Below are 22,982 nucleotides of genomic sequence, written 5' to 3'. Positions count from 1 at the left end.
GCGACGTAACTCGTTCCCTTCTTGAAGGCGTCATCGCAACTCTCATTACCCATCGTGCGGCTCCAGGGAAAATTCTGATCCTCGAATCGGGCGGTGGCAGTGCTCCGGTGTCGTATCCTTCCTGAAGGCGCCGCCTTGGAGCCAACGGTTCGTCGTATGCGACTTCATCTCCTTGCGGTAGTGCTAGGAGTGGTTGTTGTTGCGCTCAGCGCCTATGTATCCTGTCTTGGGCGTGTGCGTGTGTTGTGGTGGCGTGCGTTTGTACCGGGATGTTGATGATCGTTGCTTTATATATAAAGCGGGGAGAAAGCCTTTTTCGGTAAAGGTGATTTTAATTCAAATTTCTTATTATATATCTTAAACCATGGTATAGAAATTTTTTGAAGTGAAAAAATGCTCAAATGATCACTAAAATTGGGTTTCTGGAATTTGCATTTGTTATGGGAGATAGTCCATTTGGTGAACAATCATTATTTCTTTATTTGTATTCTTCTTAGATTTTTATCATAACCTATTGTACCAATATTGGGACTCCTGATTAACTTTTAGTATTTGTGACAACATTCAGATGTTTTTTCAATTGTCATCCCCTCTTAAATAGTAGAAGAAAATGCCAAATTTTGATTATTATTACATAACAAAAGGTGATTTTGCGGTGCTATGATTATGATTATGACAACATAACAAGAGGTGATCTTAATTATCATTCTGATTATAATCATAATCACAATTTGCTAAATTATGAGCATGGTTACTACTTGACAGCCCTCGGCCGCGACTGGGGCGGCCAAACACGCCGGAGGAGGAGGTGTAGGGGTGGCAGGAGCGGGGCTACGAGCCACCAAATGAGAAGGAGGTTTTGTAGGCTTCGCGTGGTGGCTTTCTTCTTCTTCGCCGCCGCCTCGGTGGGCGCCGACAAACCTTCATCGCCTCTGTCGGCTTCCTCACCCACTTGCTGCCGGCCAAAGCAGCAGAGAGGATGACCGGGCGTCGTCCCGGCTGCTGGGGCCTTATTGCCAACCTTTGATGACGGCGCGTGGCCCGGAGCAAGTTTTTTGTCCCCAAACTTTTCCATGGCCCGGGCATCGTCGAGGGGTGGGGGGTCAATTCCGGCGACAACAGTGGCCGGCGGTGTAGCGGAATTGCCTTCTGGTTCCATTCAGGCCTAAATCGAGGGCTACAGTGGCGGCGACGGCGAGGTTCGACGGCTGTGGTGGGAAGAGGTCATGCTCGGGCAAGAGTGGGGAGCGCCCGAAATTATCCCGAGAAGTGACGCCGGTCAAGTTAAAATGAGAGGCTTGGGCTGCCTTTTGGGGATAACTCATTAAAATTTTGCGCATCGAAATGTTTAAGAGTTTGGCTAGGTGCGGTTAGCTGCTCATTTTGCTCCTCTAAAGGATTTTAAGGACCCATATGTACATATTTTCCTCAATGCCTTTAAAATGATCATCTTCGAAATGAAGCAAGTGGTCAATTGTTACCCTCTGCTAGTGCAATCTCTAAATGTATGAAGGAAGCACTAGCAGAGGGCAAAGGAATATTTACAAGTTGTTGCCCTCTGCTCATTTCTCCGCAGAATGAATTTGTCTTAATACTGCCAAGAAGACCAGGCTATTTACAAGTTGGTCTTGAAAAAGAAAGAGTTGACGGGATATTCAAGTCAAGCACGGCAAAGGAATATTGTATGCTAGATTTCAGGATATGCTACCCTTCTGCGTCGAGTTTCAGGATATGCCACTAACAATGTAGTCATGCAGACATGGCAGTGCCATATGGAGTACTTTTTTGAATGTTGGCAGGAGAGCTGCCAAATCCGTTAATGACAAAGGGGCATATAGTGAAATCCAATTTAAGGGGAGTGGATAATTGCAGTGAATGAGCCGGGTAGTCTTCTGTGATCACTGCGTCAGAGGAGAAGAATGCGGGGTACCAGGAGTGGTCAATCCTGGAAGGGACAGCTCTGACAGAGCACACACCAATGAAAATAGCAATACGTTTCTACCTACGCGAGCTGATTATTCACATTTTTTGTACTCTTTCCAGGGCCGAGTTAGAATGAGCCAATATCAGGGCCAGCTTTAGGATTTTGGGCTACTGAGCATCTCGTTGGTTTACCGCGGCTTCAGCCAAGCTCCGACATGATATAATTGTTTGTTTTCATAATACTACAAACTTGCTGTGAATTTTGTCAAGCCAACTTCAGTAATGTACAGCATCAATAAAAATAACTAGCAACAAGGTAAGCTATAAACAAATAAAGAGTGTTAAAGGAAGCAAGCTCAACTGCTCAAGCTTCCTTTGGTAACAGGATGAGCACATATATACTGTAACTCACAGACAAAACCAGAATAAATAGACAATACCATGATCCACAATCACAAAAACAGTAGTAGTGACTACAAGTAGGGAAAGTGGAGTATTTGTAGGGTATCCTTTCTTCCGACAAGCAAACCAATAAAAACATGAAGGTGAAGTTACACGAGGAAACTGGTAGTGGAACAGTAGTCTGCAGTTGAGTGGCTTACATACTCATTTCGAGGCCAGCAGGGTCAATGTCACCTGAGAGTATGCCGCCAGTGCACCCCTTGAGTTCTAGGACATTGTCGCAGCGAAGTCAAAAACTCGCTGGTGATTTCCCGGAACGAAATATACTTTACATGCGCGAGGAACTCTATGCCAGGTGGGACCTCCACCATGCCTTCAAGGTTGACTAGTGTTAATATTTCGAGGCTCACCACGGCACCTTCCTTCATCTCTAGAACCTCCAAATTTGGCAGGTCTCTCAATCTCAGGGTTTTTAGCTTGGGGAACCACCCGGCAAGAAATGTCATCTGCTTTCCGCTGCACGCTCTGGTGAGCATCAGGTCCATCAAATTTGACAATCGAGAAAGGGATGGTAAGGGGTCCTCTATCATCTGAGACCAAGATAGAGACAGTGAATACAGGTTCCGCCCCGAAGTTAGGAAGAGAGGGGACTCTCCCAATGTGCCTTCCGCTAATCGACCAGTCAAGCTAAGCCTTTGCAGATTTGGGGGTAGACCACTCAACCGGAGAACCTCATTGTCTTGGCTTGCATTCACATGTAGGTAGGAAAGATGTCGCATCTCGGCTAGAGCAGCACATATATGTCCACAGTAGGTTCCTTTCACATTCCATATCTCCAAGCTTCTCAGTTGCCTCAGCTCCCCCAACTGTCTAACCGACTCATCCTGCGCTTCCAAGGATACTAGTGTCTGCAGACTTGTCAGGTTCTCAAGGCCCTTGGGGATGCATACACCACCGCCGCACCGGAAATCTCTCCTAAATCGATCACTAGCTTTGTCAGTGAATAACTGCCTAAGCTTTTTTAGTTCACCAATGCCTCTAGGCAGCTCCTTCATGCCAGACCCTGAAAGGTCCAGTGTCAACAAACTTGAAAGTTTCTCGATAGACCTGGGAAGGAGCTTCACTTTTGAACCACGCAGACCCAAATAGCGGAGATTGAAAAGATCTCCAATACCATCTGGAACCTTCTCAATGGGTAGGCCACTTAACTCCAGCACCGAAATATATCTGGACCTCTTTGCTATTAGAGGCAGTAGAGTGGATGATGGAATATTGATGTCCAATGCGATAACAGAGCGGAGACGGTGTACACCTGATACTGACTGATAAATATCCTTGCTCATTTTGTGTATTACCAGTCGACGTGCATCCGACTCATCAAGAGATTCCATGTATTTATCCTCCTCATAAACAACACCAAAGCATTCCCGGCGACACAAATCTACTGCCAACTCACGTACAATATCATGCATCCGGAATGATTTTATCCTACCAAATGGGTTTCTTGTATCAACTTGAAGCATATTTCTGTGAACCAACTCTTCTAGATAACCTTCAGCCACTTCCTCCATTGTGCTTTCACCCCTTCCCATGACGAAGCCCTCTGCTACCCACAACCGTATCAGCTTTTTCCTTTTGAAAAGATAGTCCTCTGGGAACAAGCTGCAGTATAGAAAACAACTTTTCAAGTATGTCGGAAGGTACAAGTAACTCAAATAAAGGATATTCCTGACATGTTCCAAGCTTGGATTGTTAATTAGCTCCCAGTCGAGCTGGTCATGTATTCGCTTCAGTTCCTCTTTGGTCTTGTCACGTACAAAGAGGAGCTTGCCAATAGAGACAATTGCAAGGGGTATGCCTTTACACTTGTCAACCACTTCATGTGCTAATTCTGTCAGTTCTGTGGGACACTCACATTTTGTATCTATGGGAAAAACTGTCTTACAGAAGAGTTCCCATGATCCATCCTTTGATAGAGGTTTTAGTGTTAAGACCTGTCCTTGAGAAGCAAGTCCAGCAACATTGCCTTCCCTGGTTGTGATTACAACTCTGCTGCCCTTCTTGTTACGAATAACCACCCCAGAAAGATCATGGAATGCTTCAGGAGTCCAAACATCATCCAGCATGATCAAATACTTGCGCTGCTCTAAAAAATTCTTCAGTGCCTCTTCAAGGCTTATGATGTCCATGGTCTCAATATTAGATGGAACAATGGCTTTATCTTTGAAAAGCTCCTTGATTAATTTTTTCAAAACATCTTCTCTGGAATAAGTTTGAGAGACAGAGACCCAACAGTGGCAATCAAAATTTTCACTTTCCTTCCTGTAGACATTTGCAGCCAAAGTTGTTTTACCAAGCCCTCCCATACCATGCAGCACTATCACAGAGCGTTCCAACTCATCACCTGCCAACCACTGCTCAAGCTTTTTTCTGTTTCCATCAACCTCCACGAGATCTTCTTCGGCAAGGGAACGTGAAGTGCTTGCTAGATGCTGAGACCTCTCAACAATGTAACTTGAGTCATTCATATACCCACTATCTACCATTGACACCCATCGATCTTTAGCCTGGAACAGGTGCACAAGATTGACCTCCGCTTCCTTAACCAAAGAAGCTATCCTGTTTAAAGAGAAGAAAACATTTGGTTGTTTAAATCCTTTCTTCAGACAGGCACTCCATCCACTGTCATGTTTCTGACCAACAAGATGCAAATACTCATCCACAATATCCTCAATCCCATGAACAAACATTCTCACCTCCTCCACCCAGATTTCATATGTCTGATTGTTGCGATTCCGTATGTCCATTCGGCAAAGATATTCATGCATCAATCTGAGCTCCCTTCTGATGCGACCCATGCTTCCTTGAAGCTCTGTTAGCTGTGTTATAAAGTTATTGAACTGTAAAGTAGCCTGGTTCATTGCTTCATTCCCCAGAGCTACACCGATCTTTGCCACTGCCGAGAGAATCACAACCTCGGCCATTGCTCCTCGAGTCAGAGCTGAGACAGATATGTTGCACAGCAGGTAGCCTGTGTGTCTTCAGATAATTTCTGTGGCCCAGCCTAAAAAATTACAAGGTATATATTATTATCACACTGCAGTACTCAACCATGAATTACCATACTTCTGCAAGGAGATACACGAATTATGAGCCAAGCATATTAAGGATTAACTCATAAGGTGCTATTTCCTCCAAACATTTGCAGATCTAGTCTAGAAGGAAAACAATGGATGCATAATACCAAGCAACCTATATGGGAACAATGACTCAATGGCAAGTTGGCAACTAAAGTCGTCTGAAGCTGGGTATTTGAGTAGTTTGGTTTTGCAGGATCTTGCAGTTTTGAGCCAGATCTTGTTTTGATTGGTGGTTGGGAGAACAAGAAGATTTCTGCACCAGCAAACTATGGAGGCCGATACAGGCAGATTAATCAACGAAAATAACTTATGCATACCTGCTATGGTAAGCCGCTGCTTTGTTGAGAAGAGCTGCCGTTCGCCGGTCCCATACTTCTGATGAGAAGCACTCCCAGGCTCAGGTCTGTTAAAGTTTCTATGTTCACAAGATGTGTATCTGTGTACCAAACCAATAATTGCTCTCACCAGCCCTTGAGAAACTTCGGGAAACATGGCGTGGCCGTCATGTTTCAGTGTGCAGATGAAGCACGGCAACGAGAAGTGTCCTTGCTCTTTAGTACTCCCTCTGTAAACTAATATAAGAGCGTTTAGATCACTCAACTAGTGATCTAAACGCTCTTATATTAGTTTACAGAGGAAGTACTACTCACCAGTCAGCAAACTATGGAGGCTGATACATGCAGATTAATTAACGAAAATAACTTATGCATACCTGCTATGGTAAGCTGCTGCTTTGTTGAGAAGAGCTGCCGTTCGCCGATCCCATACTTCTGATGAGAAGCACTCCCAGGCTCAGGTCTGTTAAAGTTTCTATGCTTATTTGTGTACTTGTGTGTACCTGTTATTAATCTTGCAAATCAGATCCCGAAGCTCTTGCAATAATTGCTTCTCTTACCTAACCAATAATTGCTCTCACCAGCCCTTGAGGAACTTTAGGAAACTTGGCGTGGCCGTCATGTTTCAGTGTGCAAATGAAGCACGGCAACGAGAAGTGTCTTTACTCACCAGTCAGCTTATTTATAAAATTTTTATGCACAACATATGTGCTCACCAGTCACCACTTTTATTAATTATTATTGCTAGAGAGCTTGGGATCCTTGCCAATAATTAATTCTGATAGTTGATGCTAGCAGGCATGGTGGCATGGTTGATACACCAAGGACAATCTGATCGAGACCTGTTGACAGGTAAAACAATTCAGAACAAGCCCTAAAGGACCGTAGGAGAATCGGCAGCTACCTCTACCTGCACGGCATGAGAACACGGCCGTCCTCAACAGATCACGACCAAGAGACCCTAGCTAATTTTTTCGCCACAAAATTCTTCAGGAAACTGTGTGCTTTGTGAATCTACTCACAGTATTCGACTCCGGTAAGATAAAAGGAGATCGAGAGGGTGCATCGGACTGATACGTACTTGCACCTTTGATCAAGATACACCATAGGATATATACATTTCGTTTTGTCAGCGGAAGCAGCATTCAAGCAAATGCAATAGCACGGGCATCTGTACCGGCGACTTCGCTAGTGGTGAAGTTGGATGGCTTACCTCGCTGTCGCCGCCGCCAGGAGTCTACTTCGCGTCGGCCACGGTGGGCGAGGGAGACTTGGCCGGCAGCTGGGGGTGCGCCTGTCGCCGCAGGCGGAGAAGACGCATTCTCCTATCCTAACCCTCGCCGGCGGTACGGTCTGTCCAGTCCAATTTTTTATGTAGCAATTCCAGTCCATTTTTTTTCTTTTGCTTTTTGAGGGGAAAACCCGGACCTTTATTAATTAGCGGTCCATTTTTCTTAAGGACAGTTCAGTCAGTAGGTGCCTTGTGAGTAAACCTGGCCAAACCTCGGCCCGGGCCGGCCCTAGTCAAGCCCGAGGCAAAAAACCTAGGCCCGGACCTGTTTTTTGGACCCAAGCCCGGCCGAACATGTAAAAGCCCGTCGGGCCTCGGGCCTCGGGCTAGGCCCCTTCAGAAAAGCGCAAAAACGACGGGCCCGCGTCCGGCCCGGCCCGGCCATCGGGCTCAAAATCTAGGCTATCGGGCTCAGCATCGGGCCGGGCCAGGCTTCCCATGGCCAGGACTACTTGTGAGCACGTGGTCAAATGGGCCGGCCCGACCCCTCGCATGGCATGGCCCGCGACGACCCATTATAACATAGTGGTAGGCCCATGCAGGACACATTAGTTAAATGAGTGCCGACCCGAAATCACTAATTGAGTAATACTCGTTGCAAAGATCACTCACACCTTCCCAGGTGTAACAAGTGGCGCGCTGCATGTGCGCCACTTGTCGCAACCTGAAAGTTTTCCATTTTTTCGTAGATCTGTTTATTCAAAATGTTTCATCTCTTAAACTGTGCGTCCAAATCTCGAACCGTTTTCACCGTTGGATCCCCGCGTTGAGATATTCAAAACTAAATCCCGTTTGATAGGTTTTGATGTATTTTTTTCACGAAAAAATGGACGAAACCGGAAGCACGGGTATTTTCCCTTTCCGAAAGAGGCACGCCCATGCCTCTCGCAAGATCACAACCGTGCCTCTCACAAAAGCAAAACCGTGCCTCTCACGGAAGAAAAAGAAAACAAAAAACGCGTTTTTTCGTTTCCGTGAGGCACGACCGTGACTCTCACGAAAGCACAACCGTGCCTCTCGCAAAAGCAAAACCGTGCCTCTCATGAAAGGAAAAATAAACAGAAAACATGTTTTTTCATTTCGAAGCACAGCCGTGCCTCTCGCGGAAGCAAAACCATGCCTCTCGCGGAAGAAAGAAAAAACAGAAAACGCATTTTTTTTCTGTTTTTTGAGTGGCACGGCCCTGACTCTGGCAAAAGTAAAACCGTGCCTCTCGTGAAAGCCAAACCGTGACTTTCGTGAAAGAAAAAAAAACACATTTTTCACGCAATTTTTTTATCCAAAAGGTAAGGAAGACTGGTGGAAAACCGAAACGTTGAAAAACTCGAAAAAAAAACGTTTAAAAAGTAAAAAACGAGTGCGGAAAAATAAAAAATAACAAAATCCGAAGGGAGCATCCAGAGCGTGACACATGGCGGGTGACTGAGAGCGTGCCAAGTGGCACTGATCATTGTGATGCTCCCGAAGGAGCGCTCGTCAACTAGTTGCTCCCGGTGCCGACATGTCTGTGAGAGCAACTAGTTGAGCAGCGCTCCTTCGGGAGCCCCCAACGATCACATGGGTGGGTTGAGAGCGCGCCACTTGTCGCGCTCTCAGCCGCCGCCACATGTCACGCTCTTGACACTCCCTCCTGATTTATTTTACTTTTTCACACGCGTTTTCTGCTTTTTAGATGGTTTTTTCGGGGGGATTTGGCTTTTCGGTTCATCGGTCTTTTCTAGCATTTCGACAAAAAAAATGCGCGAAAAAACACGTTTTTTTTCGTGAGAGGCATGGTTTTTCTTCTACGAGGGGCACGATTTTGCTTCCGCGAGAGGCATGACCATGCCTCTCGTAAAGCACGTGCCTTTGTAATGGAGGTTGCCAGGACTGATCTCGGTCGCCCACGCAACATGCAGGAGTGCAACGGGCGATGGGCCCAAGACCCCTGCGCTTAGGATGTAGACCAACGTGCTGGCCTCTGTATTGAGCCTAGGTAGGGTTGTGACGTGTTGATCTTTCAAGGCCGGGCATGACCCAAGAAAGTGTGTCCGGCCAGAGTGATCGAGCGTGTTGGGTAAAGTGGTGCACCCCTGCAGGAAAGATTGATCTATTGGAATAGCCTTGTCCATGGTAACAGGACGACTTGGAGTTGTATCCCGATCTATACAACTAGAACTGGTTACTGAGATGTGAAATGGATATGATGGTTCCGAGATTGCTTTCTCGCAGGGAGTCGAGAAAGGATCTCCGGGCGTTAAATGCCACAACATGCTTGCTACTTATAAAATGATATTATGTACTCTTCTGAATGCTGCAAGATGCTAGTCTTCGATAGGCTAGGCTTTCCCTCTTCTGTCATTTCTGCAGTTCAGTCCAAAGATACAGCCCATTCCTTTGATACTGATGCATACTTAGCATATATTTGATGTAAGTCTTACGAGTACTTTGGTTGAGTACTCACGGTTGCTTTGCTAACTCTTTTCCCCCTATGCCCGATTGATGTGATCAAATGATGGATCCCAGGAGCCAGATGCCACCGACGACGACTACTACTACCCCGAGGGTGCCTTCAACTACGTGGAGGCCGCTGACAACCAGGAGTAGTTAGGAGGCTCCCAGGTAGGAGGCCTTGACTTTTCGATCGTTGTTACTTTTGTGCTAGCCTTCTTAAGGCAAACTTGTTTAACTTATGTATGTACTCAGATATTGTTGCTTCCGCTAACTTGTTTGTTTTTTAGCTTATGTATTCGAGCCATCGAGGCCCCTGGCTTGTAATATAAAGCTTGTTTCACTTTAATTTGTGTCTCGAGTTGTGTTGTGATATCTTCCCGTGAGTCCACGAGCTTGACCGTACATATTTGCGTGTATGATCAGTGTACGATTAAATCGAGGGCGTCACAATATGAATGTATCTTGTTAGTTTGACTCCATATGTAGGTGTTTCAAGCTTTATAAATCTTCAAGGTCCAACATTCAGGCAAGCCATTCACCTTTACCCATTGTTGGACGATGATTTGTGAGTGCCAAAAGTTTAAGGAGCCATATGCGGCCCGAAAGAAAGGTGGGGGACCTCATCGGTCGTTGAGCCAAGTGAAAGTGAGAAGCGGTCGAGAGGGAAGACCAATTCCAAGGTCCTTCGACACTTGCCTTCAATAAACATTGAAGGGGACTCAAAGGAGATGGCAATTGAGAAGAGGGAAGAGAGGAAGCACCGAGAGAAGGAGGAGTCAAGGAAGACCTTTGACATACAAAAGAAAAGGCTCAATATCGGTGAGACCAATGCCCGGTCATGAGCAAACGAAATAAAGCTCGCCCTAATCATGAAGAAAGTGGAGATCATGGCGACCGACATGTGCAAGACCCCAAGAAGAAAGGTTTGGTTCGAGATGAAGCAGAAGGAGATGCTCGAGCTAGATGTGTGATCATGTTCGGCCAAGATGCATGAACTACGGTCTAGACACGATTATTTTGTTATCGACATGAATTCTATCTTTATTTTGCAAGAGATGGAAAAACTATGGTGGATATGTGATTATTTTGTATGCTGGCATGAATGTTGGCATGAATTCTAGCTTTAAATGTGCAATCTAGCTATGTTTTCATGATCAAAATATGTTTGTTTCGGAAAAAATGGCCAGACATGCCAAATGGGTCGGCCGGCTGGGCGCACCGCACAAATTGGCGCGGATAAGGGTGGCCGCCGCCTCTACAGCCGACCCCAAACAAAGAAAAAATGGACAAATTCCGCGTCCATTTACATCAACGCGTTGGAGTGGGCCTTAAGGCCGGCACAACACAAACCTTTTAACACGAATCTTCGTCAAAGTTTGTTAACACGGATCTTTTTTTGAAAATCTCGACACGAGAAATCCTAGTGAAAACAGTTTATAACTTGGACGCATGGTCCAAGTGAAACTCCCTAGTTGTGTGCCATTTGTCAACATGGGAGAAGGTGAGGAGTGACCTTTGCAAAGTGTACTCCTTAATTAGTGATTTTGGTGTCGAATGATTTTTTTAAGATGAGGCAGCCTGTAGCCGTGGCGTTCTAAACCATCCTTTTTAAGTCGCTTGCCAGGATGCTTATTCAGCCTAGACCTTAGGGTAAGCTGCGTGTCAGGTCTATTTATAGGTGGGTCGTGTCGTGCTTGTGTCGGTCTAAGTTTGCTCACTCATTATCACAATCAAACCTAGCCACATAGACCGTGTCGACCGTTGCACGTCATGGACCCGACACGGAACACGACATGTGTGAGGCCATGCCGGACCACAAAGCCAAACAGGCATGTCGAAGCACCTTGGAATTGGTCTTCCCTCTCAACCGCTTCTCACTTTCACTTGGCTCAACGACCGATGAGGTCCCCACCTTTCTTTTGGGCCGCGTTAGGCTCCTTAAACTTGGCACTCGCAAATCATCGTCCAACAATGGGTGAAGGTGGATGCCTTGCCTGAATGTTGGACCTTGAAGATTTCTAAAGCTTGAAACACCTACATATGGAGTTCAAACCAACAAGATGCATTCATATTGTGACGCCCCCGATTCAATCGTATACTAATCATACATGCAAATGTGTATGATCAAACTCAGGGACGCACGGGAAGATATCACAACACAACTCGAGACACAAATTAAAGTGAAACAAGCTTTATATTACAAGCCAGGGGCCAAGAGGGCTCGAATACATAAGCTCGAAAACAAACGAGTCAACGGAAGCAACAATATCTGAGTACAGACATAAGTTAAACAAGTTTGCCTTAATAAGGCTAGCACAAAAGTAACAATGATCGAAAAGTCAAGGCCTCCTGCCTGGGAGCCTCCTAACTACTCCTGGTCGTTAGCGGCCTCCACGTAGTAGAAGGCGCCCTTGGGGTAGTAGTAGTCGTCGTCGGCGGCATCTGGATCCTGGGATCCGGCATCTGATCACAGCAATCGGGCATAGGGGAAAAAGAGGTAGCAAAGCAACTGTGAGTACTCATCCAAAGTACTCGCAAGACTTACATTAGATCTATGCTAAGTATGCATCAGTATCAAAGGAATGGGATGTATCTTTGGAATGAACTGCAGAAATGCCAGAATAGGAGGGAAAGCCTAGCCTATCGAAGACTAGCATCTTCTAGCATCTTGCAGCATTTAGAGGAGTACAGAATAGCATTTTATAAGTACCAAGCATGTTGTCGCATTTAACACCCGGAGATCCTTTCTCGACTCCCTGTTAGAAAGCAATCTCGGAGCCATCATATCCATTTCACATCTAAGTAACCAGTTCTAGTTGTATAGATCGGGATACAACTCCAAGCCATCCTGTTACGTGGACACGGCTATTCGAATAGATCAATCTCCCCTTCAGGGGTGCACCACATTACCCAACAGGCTCGATCACTCTGGCCGAACACACTTTCCTGGGCCATGCCCAACCTCGGAAGATCAACACGTCGCAGCCCTAGCTAGGCTCAACAGAGAGGTCAGCACGCGGGTCTACATCCTAAGCGTGCAGGGGTCTTGGGCCCATCGCCCGTTGCACTCTTGCATGTTGCGTGGGTGGCCGAGATCAGTCCTGGCAACCTCCATTACAAAGGCAGGTGCTTTACGCGGACCACCCGGGTGTGCACCGCTCAATCGCTGACGTTTGGAAAGCTTCGGCTGAAACTACGACGTCGGTTGCCCATATCTTGTCCCACGTGGCTGTTAGTGTGTATAGGCAGTGGCCAACTTAGATCAAATACCCAAATCCATTAGTGTCTTGGGAGCGCGCGGTAACGAGCAGAGACTCATGATCATGTGACCCCGTCGCCCTGTCTCGTGGACTTACGGAAAGGGCTCGGAATGCTCGGTCGTGCCACGTAGAAATCTCACGTGTACCCTCTAGGTCAACCCAACTTCACATCAACTCGTGGGTACCCTCCAGGTCAACCCGACTTGTAAGAGATTGTCGGGAACTCAGGTCCACCTCAACCGGGGTGGTCCCGCCTGTCCCTCTAGTCCTGCAGTAACAGTAACTCTCGCGGGTACCGCTCGAGGGAGACCCGTCTTTAACATGGTCCTGGGGTTAAAGTCAAAGTAACCGTGTGTCCATAACATCAAGGGGGAATCCGAGGTATCACCCTCGATGGATCCCACTCGATGTAACCGTCAAGGTGAACTTAGAGGAATCACCCTCGAGGATTCACACTTGAGGTGTTGCACGACAGAGCTGTTATCAAAAGTGGTGAAGGAAGAATCACCCTCTGTAGGCCACGTACGATTAGCTACACCACAGAGTTGTCATCAGGAGTGCATTACGAGGTATCACCCTCGGCACTCGGTAGCAGCTTTGCAGAGTCGTACTCCTAAGGGGGTGAAGTGATGTGTCGGGCTCTAGACGTCAATCACATTGATCGAGGGGCATAAAGCGGGGGCAACAGGGACAAGGTGAGGGGTCACTGATGGATCACTGACCAACCTATACTAAGCAGATAAGATAAACAGGTACGATACAAAAGCAGGTTACAAAAACAGGCTATGCATTAGAATAGGAGCAATCAATTACAGTAGCAAAATCTAATGCAAGCATGAGAGAGAATGGAACGGGCGATATAGGAATGATCAAAGGGGGTTTGCTTGCCTGGAAGCTCTACTGAAAAGGAAGAAGGGTTATCGGTTACGTAGTCGATCACAGGGGCAGCATCGGTCTCGAGATCTACCGGAGAGAAGAGGGGGAAGAAACAATGAATATAAAGCAAACAAGTGCAACACTATGCATGACATAATAGTATGCAAGGCTAGGGGTGTTCTAACGCGGTACTACACGTTGCAAACGAAGAGGGAAAACATCCGGAGTGGTTTTCCCGACGTTTGGCAGTTTTTGGATAGACGAAAGAGAGGGGACGGTTCCATGTTCAGCTTGCTAGGGGAATGTGACAGATGAACGGATTGCATTTTCGGATTCGTCATGTTTTTCTGAGAAATTTTCATATATAAATTATTTTCATCGGATTTACATTTTATTTTATATGTTTTTTCAAAGTTTTACGCAATTTTCTGAAATTTCTGGATTTGAATTAAAATGCATGAAATACTTTTATACACAGCAGTGGGCTAACCCATTACTGTGATAGTGGGCCAGGGGGGGTGCTGAGTCAATACTTGACCAGTCAAGGATGCCTGGTCAGTGGGGACCCAGCTGTCATTGACAAAGGGAGTTAACAACAAATTAACTTATGTTAATTGCGTGTATTAAGGGGAAGGACCCACTGGTCAGAGAAATTAGGCTAGTTAGTTAGTTAATTAATTATTCCACTAATTATGTCTTTTATTTTTCTTATTAAAAAAACTAATTAGGGGGGTTTAGCCCCCTAAACCGGGCGGCCCACAGGCTAGTGGCCCTAGCCGGCCACACTTGCGGCACTGAGGGTCGCTGCGGCCATGAATAGAGGAAGGGAGGCGGTCGGGGGCGGCGTGACAGGAGCGGCTAGAGCAGTAGCGGGCAGCAGCCACGGCGAACAGGGGCGGCCGCCGCCGCGGGCAAGCGCTATCAGGCGAGCAGCAGGGCATGGGAGCGTTGGGCACGGGCGGCTCGGACGCGGCAGCGGCCAGCGGCATGGGCGCGGGGCAAGGGCTGCCGGGAGTGAGAGCAGCAGCGGAACGTGAGCAGCAAGGCAGCCAAGCACGCGGGCACGCGAGCGTAGCGTCAGCGGCCACAGGCGCCAGCGGTTGCAGCAGGTAGAAGCAGCGCGAGCAATAGGGCGGGGTAGCGGGCGGAGGGCGGGCGCGGCCGGCCAGAGCAGCAGGGCGAAGCTGGCGAGGTCGGGCGGGCCAGGCGCGGGTGGCGGCAGGTGATACGTCTCCAACGTATCTATAATTTTTGATTGTTCCATGCTGTTATATTATCAATCTTGGATGTTTTACAATCATATTTTGGGACTAACCTATTGACATAGTGCCCAGTGCCAGTTGCTGTTTTTTGCTTGTTTTTTACTTCACAGAAAATCAATACCAAACGGAGTCCAAACGCAGAGAAACTTTTTGAAGATTGTTTTGGGCCAGAAGACATCCAGTGGGACAAAGAAGTACCAGAGCGGGGCACAACCCACCTAGGCACGCCTAGGGGCCCAGGCGCGCCCTGGTGGGTTGTGCCCACCTCGGTGACCTCCCGCACCGCCTCTTCGCCCTATAAATTCCCAAATATTCCAAAACCTGTGAAGATAACCCTAGATCGAAAGTTCCGCCGCCGCAAGCCTCTGTAGCCACAAAAACCAATCGGGAGCTCATTTTGGCACCCTGCTGGAGGGGGAAACCATCACCGGAGGCCATCTTAATCATCCCAATGGCTACCATGATGAGGAGGGAGTAGTCCACCCTCGAGGCTGAGGGTTTGTACCAGTATGAAAGGATCGAGAAGAGGTGTCTAGAGGGGGGTGAATAGACTCTTAACAAGAAAAAGTTACAATTTTTATTTTCTTCAAGTTAAGGTGGAGTTTTAGCACAAGTTTAAACATTCGCAATACATATCAAGCAAGCATGACAAGAGTATAGGAGCAGCGGAAAGTAAAGCATGCAATTTGCAAGAATGTAAAGGGATGGGATCGGAGTGTGCAAACGCAATTGGAGACACGGAGATTTTTGGCTTGGTTCCGATAGGTGGTGCTATCATACATCCACGTTGATGGAGACTTAACCCACGAAGGGTAATGGTTGCGCGAGTCCACGGAGGGCTCCACCCACGAAGGGTCCACGAAGAAGCAACCTTGTCTATCCCACCATGGCCATCGCCCACGAAGGACTTGCCTCACTAGGGTAGATCTTCACGAAGTAGGCGATCTCCTTGCCCGTACAAACTCCTTGGTTCAACTCCACAATCTTGACGGAGGTTCCCAAGTGACACCTAACCAATCTAGGAGACACTACTCTCCAAAAGGTAATAGATGGTGTGTTGATGATGAACTTCTTGCTCTTGTGCTTCAAATGATAGTCTCCCCAACACTCAACTCTCTCTCACAGATTTGGATTTGGTGGAAATATGATTTGAGTGGAAAGCAAGTTGGAGAAGGCTAGAGATCAAGATTTATGTGGTTGGAATGGATTATCTTGACCTCAACACATGAGTAGGTGGTTCTCTCTCAGAAAATGTATGCTAGAAGTGTAGGCATGTTCTGATAGCTCTCCTCACGAATGAAGAGTGGGTGGAGGGGTATATATAGCCTCCACACAAAATCTAACCGTTACACACAAATCACCAAACTCGGTGGGACCGAATCAGAAAACTCGGTCGGACCGATTCAGTTCATAATGTGACCGTTAGGCATATCGGTGGGACCAATATGATCAACTCGGTGGGACCGATGTGCTAGGGTTAGGGTAAAACCTCATCTCGGTTTGACCGATTACACAAACTCGGCGGGACCGATTTTGGTAATAGGCTAACCAGAGAGTTGGTCAGGCAAACTCGAGGGGACCGATTACAAAACTCGCTAAGACCGAAATTATTGCAACAGGCAACAGAGAGTTTGCAAGCCCATCTCGGTGAGACCAGGAACCCATCGGTGAGACCGAATTGATTAGGGTTTGTGGCAGTGGCTGTGTCAACTGAACTCGGTGGCGCTGGATAGAAAGTTTCGGTGGGGCCGAGTTTGACTTTTTGGTTTGGGACATATGTGGATATGAGAAAGTGGTTGAGGGTTTTGGAGCATATCACTAAGCACTTTGAGCAAGCAAGCCATTAAGCAACACCTTATCCTCTTTTAATAGTATTGGCTTTCCTATGGACTCAATGTGATCTTGGATCACTAAAAGTAAAATGTAGAGTCTTGAGCTTTTGAGCTTGAGCCAATCCATTATCCTTAGCAACTTGAAGGGGTTCCATATCCTCTTGTCAACGCCACTCCATCTGTTGAACTTGTCTGAAATATACTAGATGAAAACATTAGTCCAACAAGAGATATGTTGACATTAATTACCAAAACCACCCAGGGAGCACTTGTGCTTTCAATCTCCACCTTTGTGGTAATTGATGACAACATACATCAAAGCTTTAGGTAAAGATATAGAGAATAACAAGTAAAGCTTTGGAAAGACATGTAACATGCATAGGCTCCCCCTACATGTATGCAATCATGTCAATATGGAATGTAAGAGCATGTGAATGCATAATCATGACAGGGCAGGCAAAGTGTTACATGTATCTTGGCTATATGCATCAGGGAAAATGATATGAATATATGAAGTGTAACTTCATGTTCATGATTCCTTCTTGCAAACAATATGTACATTAGCAAGAAATCTTCATGCACATGAGTGTGATGCATATACTTACCTTGTGGTCTTGAGCTGGCTTAGGAAGAGATGAACCTGAGTAAACAAGGTTAGATAACACAGATACATCTACTAGACAGAGCAAACAAAAGAGCCACAAGAATACCAAGATTGGGATAACATGTAGAGAGTGAGTACTAGGTACTCTATTGAATACAAACATGTTCCCAAAGGTAAAAGATATGCCATGAATTGAAAGATTTCCTTCCCTAGCAGTCTTTCTCCCCCTGAATCTTATATAGGATAATGGGAGAAAATAGGGAAACAAAATCAGAGCAAAAACAGACCAGATAACATAATCATGTCTTTCCCCTCTTAAAGACATGTGACTTCTCTCCTCTTGAACACCAAGCATCTGGGGCATGTGATTCCTCTCTCCCCCTGTTTGAAGTATTCTCTCCCCCTTTTGAAGTATTAAGCTTTGATGTGAACTCTCTCTCCCCCTTTGACATCAATTTCCAAGAAGGGATCTTCTGGAGTGTGAGTCAAAATAGGTTTGGTCCTTGAGTCACAGAGCAAAGCAGCATATAAAATGTGATGCTGGTAGAGGACAAGAATCATTGAGCGGAGCTGGAACAAAAGTGCAGAAACAAGTGGCAAATTGTCTTTTGTGCAGTGAAATCGGTGACACCGAGTTGTGTTCTTCAGTTGCACCGAACGGGTTCGGTTGGACCGAAAGTGACAAACCGGTGGGGCTGAGTTGAACACAGAAAAAGAGCAATAGTCACCTCAACTCACTAGGCAAATAAGATCTCACAAAGATTTGCAAGGAATTAACTGAAGGATTTGCAATCAATTGGATGCAAATAAATGCAGAACAAAATCACAGAAAAGAAAATCTAGATGAAGTTTTTTTTTGATAAAGGGAAGGGGATGTAGCGACCAGACCTCAAACAGTTTCATCTACCATGCACCAGTGTCATCCCTGGATCAGTAATGCTGACACGCACACTACTTGGAGGATTTATAACAGAGTAGCAATCACACACTTATTACATCGAGTATCTCAAGAGAGAAATAAGTATGACAAATATGGCTTAAGGCCATCTAAAACGATAACAGCGGAAGACTTGGAAGATAAGTGAGTCCATCAACTCCAACGGCATCACTGAGTATAAGACCACGACCTAAGGCACCTTACTCATCGTCTGAAAAGTCTGCAACATGAAATGTTGCAGCCCGAAAATGGGTCAGCACATGGAATATGCTGGCAATGTAACACATAGAGAGTAATGAACAGAATAATGCTATACTACATGCATATATGGCTGGTAGAAGGCTCTATGGTTACAGTTTTGCGAAAAGCCAATTTTTCCCTACTGCAAAGGAAATTTTTTATTTAACTATCATGGTGGTTGTTAAACATTGAGATGGTTGACAACATCTCAATCCCAATTAAGTATCATCATCAAAACCCAACAAAATTAATTAAAGTAACATGATGAGATTCACATGATAATCCAGATACTAGATATTCAAGGTGTCCATAACCGGGGACACGGCTAACCATGATTAGTTTATACACTCTGCGGAGGTTTGTGCACTTTTCCCCACAAGACTCGATCTCCTCCGTTAGATTTCTCGCACTACATGGTGTTTGAGAAACGGATGACCGAGACACAGTCTTTCAGAAGTGTTTGCACCTTACGAATGGGTAGACAGTACCACCTACATCCCCTACATCTACTAGTCTACCACTGTAAGAGTTCACATGACCTACTCAACTATGCTAGAGCCCATAATAGCTTGTGGCTGCACACGGAAGTTTCTAGCATGAATAATCTCATGATCCCTTTGAGCCTGGGTGGCGGTCCAAAGAAAAACAGGCAATCCTGGAATACCCAGGTACCTCAATCCACCCAGATGTGTGTTTTAGTTGCCACCTTAAGTTTAACCATTAATTAACAATCTCACATATGTCATGGTAACACTCAAACCCAATCCACGTCTACTAGCATAGCATAACGATATAAGCAAACGTAGAAGTAACTCCCAAGGGTTTGATAATAAACAGGGAATAGGTACTACCTCATCTACTTCCCAGAACCCACAATTTAATTAGATCCTAATCATGCAATGTTTGAGGGTTGATCTAATGCAATAAAACTGGGTAGTAAAAGAAGTATGATCAAAGTGTTACTTGCCTTGCTGATGATCCGTAAAACCTAGAGATTCGAAGTAGCAAGCGGCGCACTCCGGGTACTCTATCGCAAACAAACAAGCATACAGTAAGCACTCAACTAATGCACAAGTAAAACTCAAATAAAGATCTAACCAGAAAGTTCAACTTAAGAACTCCGGTTTGCAAAAAGAATCAAATCAAACGAAGCAATGAAAGTCAAACGACGAAAGAAACAAGCTTCGTTTACTAATCTGGATCTAGGTCAAATTTTACAGTAGCAAAAACTTGTTTGAGTTGGTTAAACGGAAAGAGAATTTCGAGACAAAACTCTAGGCGCTTGAATCGCCTGATTCCGATAAACGAGCGAAAAGTTAAACTAAAACGAAAAACAGATCAAAAATCGCGATCGGGAAAAAATCGCGGAAAATCCGACGAAAAAGAAAACTAACGAACAGTTAATCAAACGGACGTTCGTTAACAGCAACTAAACGGTGAACACGTTCATTAAAATGAACGGACCGGCGAACCTTCACTAACTAACTAAACCGAAAAAATAAACCGATCTAAAAAAATAAACCTAGGGTTTCAAAATAAACCGAATCGGTTTTCCAGCGGAAACTGGCGCGGCGGCTACCTCAGTCCCGCGGGATACCGGCGGGGTCGGGCGGGGCTCCGGCGGGCTTCGGGAGAGGGCGGCGAGGGGCGGGTGAGGCTGCGGGGTCGACGGGGCGTCGGGCGGTGGGGTTCGGCGTCGGGGCGGCGGCTTCCCGCGGCGGCGGCGTCGAGCTTCTCCGGCGGCTCGGTCAGGGCTTCGGGCGGCGGCGGCTCCGGTCGGGGTGGCGGGGAACGGGGCAGCGGCGGCGGTATATATAGGTGGGGGCGGCTTCGTCTTGGGGGAGGGGTAAGGCGGCGGGGCGGCGTGGTCCTCCCGGACTCGGGCGGCGGCGCGGCTTCGGTCTCCAGGTGGGAGACGACGACGCAGGCATGGGCCGGCCTGGCTCGGCTGGGCCTCGGCCTAGTCGGGCGTGGGATCTTTTTTTTTTAAATAATTCCGCCGAAACAAAAAAATCCTAGAAAAATAAATAAAAATCTAAAAATGCCAGAATAAATTTTCACCGTCTAATTAAAATAATTAGAACGAGATGAACATTTTCTTGGCCCTAAAATGCAGTTTTGAAAACGTGCAATTTTTCTAATGCAAATAAAATTGCAAATAAAAATCTGATAAAATCAAATATTTGATTTTAATATTTTTTCCTCCAATATTTTAATTATTTTGGAGAAGTCATATTTTCTCCTCTCATATATTTTAATATGAAATATTTTTCGGAGTGAAAATTAATTAAAACCAAAAATCCTCGTTTCATTATTTGATAAAAATCAAATATAAAAACCGGGAAAATCCCCAACTCTCTCCGAGGGTCCTTGAGTTGCTTAGGATTTCGAGGATTTGCCAAAATGCAATAAAATATGCTAAGCAATGATGATCTAATGTATAACATTCCAAATTGAAAATTTGGGATGTTACAAACCTACCCCCTTAAGAGGAATCTCGCCCTCGAGATTCGGGTTGGCTAGAAAATAGGTGAGAGTGGTCCTTCCGTAGATCTTCCTCTCGCTCCCAGGTGGCTTCGTCCTCGGTATGGTGACTCCACTGAACTTTGCAAAACTTGATAACCTTGCTGCGGGTGACTCGGCTGGCATACTCAAGAATCTTAACTGGTTTCTCCTCATAGGTCAAGTCACTATCCAGCTGAGTCGCTTCCAATGGCACCGTATCTCTCAGTGGTATCTCAGCCATCTCTGCGTGGCACTTCTTCAACTGGGAAACGTGAAATACATCATGAACTCCTGACAATCCTTCAGGCAATTCCAGCTTGTAAGCAACTTCTCCCATACGCTCCAAAACTTTGTATGGTCCTACAAAACGTGGCGCTAACTTTCCCTTAACTCCAAAGTGCTTCACTCCTCGAAGTGGTGATACTCGTAGGTAAACTCTGTCTCTGACTTCGTAAACTGTCTCCTTGCGTTTAGAATCCGCATAGCTCTTCTGCCTGGATTGGGCTACCTTGAGACTATCGCGAATCAACTTCACCTTCCGTTCAGACTCTTTAATCAAATCTGGTCCAAACAACTAGCGGTCTCCAACTTCGTCCCATAACAATGGTGTTCTACACCTCCTTCCGTACAAAGCTTCGAAAGGGGCCATCTTCAAACTGGATTGATAACTGTTGTTGTAAGAAAACTCTGCATACGGCAAATTGTCGTCCCAACTAGATCCATAATCTAGAGCACAAGCTCTCAGCATATCTTCCGAAATCTGATTGACTCTCTTGGTCTGTCCGTCTGTCTGTGGGTGAAAGGCTGTACTGAACTCTAGCCTGGTACCCAAAGTTCCATGTGACTGATTCCAAAACTTTGAAGTAAACTGGGTTCCTCTATCTAATACAATGGTCCTCGGAACTCCATGCAGACATACGATCCTGGTCATGTATATCTTTGCCAACTTAGCACTGCTATAAGTGGTCTTCACTGGGATGAAATGAGCTACTTTCGTTAAACGACCGACTACAACCCATATCGAGTCATAGCCTGAAAGAGTCCTTGGCAATCCAGTGATAAAATCCATTCCTAACTTGTCCCACTTCCATTCGGGTATCGGCAATGGTTGTAACAGTCCTACTGGCTTCTGATGCTCTGCCTTCACTCTCTGACATACATCACAAACTGCTACATACTCCGCAATATCTTTCTTCATTCCGGTCCACCAGAAAGTATCCTTCAAATCCAAATACATCTTGGTATTTCCTGGGTGAATCGAATATGGTGAATCATGGGCCTCTTGCAGAATCAACTTCCTAATCTCGGGGTCGTTAGGTACATAAACGCGGTCCTCAAACCATAAGGTATCGTGCTCGTCCTCACGAAATCCCTTGGCTTTTCCTTTGCTCATGTTCTCCTTTATCTTGGCAATCTCCTTGTCAGTCTTCTGAGCTTCCCTGATCTTATCCATCAGAGTAGACTGAATTTCTAATGCTGCTACATAGCCTCTCGGAGCTATCTCCAAACATAGCTCGCGAAGATCCTCGGCTAATTCTTTCGGTAACTCTCCGGTCATGAGTGTGTTGACATGGCTCTTGCGGCTCAACGCGTCTGCTACTACATTAGCCTTTCCGGGGTGATAATGCAATCTCATATCAATCCTTTATGAGCTCCAACCATCTCCTTTGCCTGAGATTCAACTCCTTCTGCGTGAAGATGTATTTCAAACTCTTGTGATCCGTGTACATCTCACAGTGGTTTCCGATGAGAAAATGTCTCCATGTCTTTAGCGCATGTACTACGGCTGCTAACTCCAAATCACGCGTAGCGTAATTCAGCTCATGGGGCTTAAGCTGTCGTGAGGCATATGAAACAACTCTTCCTTCCTGCATCAGCACTGCTCCAAGTCCTCGACGTGAAGCGTCGCAGTAAACTTCATAATCCTTGCGCTGATCTGGCA

The 22,982-nt window shown here is 46.0% G+C and overlaps 1 protein-coding gene across 4 annotated transcripts; it reads right to left on the bottom strand.

The window, feature by feature from the left end:
• Positions 1–2,225: 2,225 nt before the first annotated feature.
• LOC123096758 (disease resistance protein RPM1) lies at positions 2,226–7,187 on the bottom strand. 4 transcript variants are annotated; one of them, XM_044518541.1, is made up of 4 exons: positions 7,014–7,187; positions 6,178–6,642; positions 5,783–6,037; positions 2,226–5,389 (listed from the first exon to the last, which is right to left on the bottom strand). In XM_044518541.1, the coding sequence occupies exon 4, from the start codon at positions 5,307–5,309 to the stop codon at positions 2,556–2,558; it is 2,754 nt and encodes a 917-aa protein (XP_044374476.1). In that variant the 5' UTR covers positions 5,310–5,389; positions 5,783–6,037; positions 6,178–6,642; positions 7,014–7,187; the 3' UTR covers positions 2,226–2,555. The 4 variants fall into 4 exon arrangements, with proteins under 4 accessions (XP_044374476.1, XP_044374478.1, XP_044374475.1 ...); XM_044518543.1 differs by having other exon boundaries at positions 2,226–5,453; positions 6,178–7,146; XM_044518540.1 differs by having other exon boundaries at positions 6,178–7,145.
• Positions 7,188–22,982: the final 15,795 nt, after the last annotated feature.

This window comes from Triticum aestivum, chromosome 4D (genome assembly GCF_018294505.1).
Source record: "Triticum aestivum cultivar Chinese Spring chromosome 4D, IWGSC CS RefSeq v2.1, whole genome shotgun sequence".
NCBI classification, from domain to species: domain Eukaryota; kingdom Viridiplantae; phylum Streptophyta; class Magnoliopsida; order Poales; family Poaceae; genus Triticum; species Triticum aestivum.
This window is presented reverse-complemented; position numbering and strand designations above follow the sequence as displayed.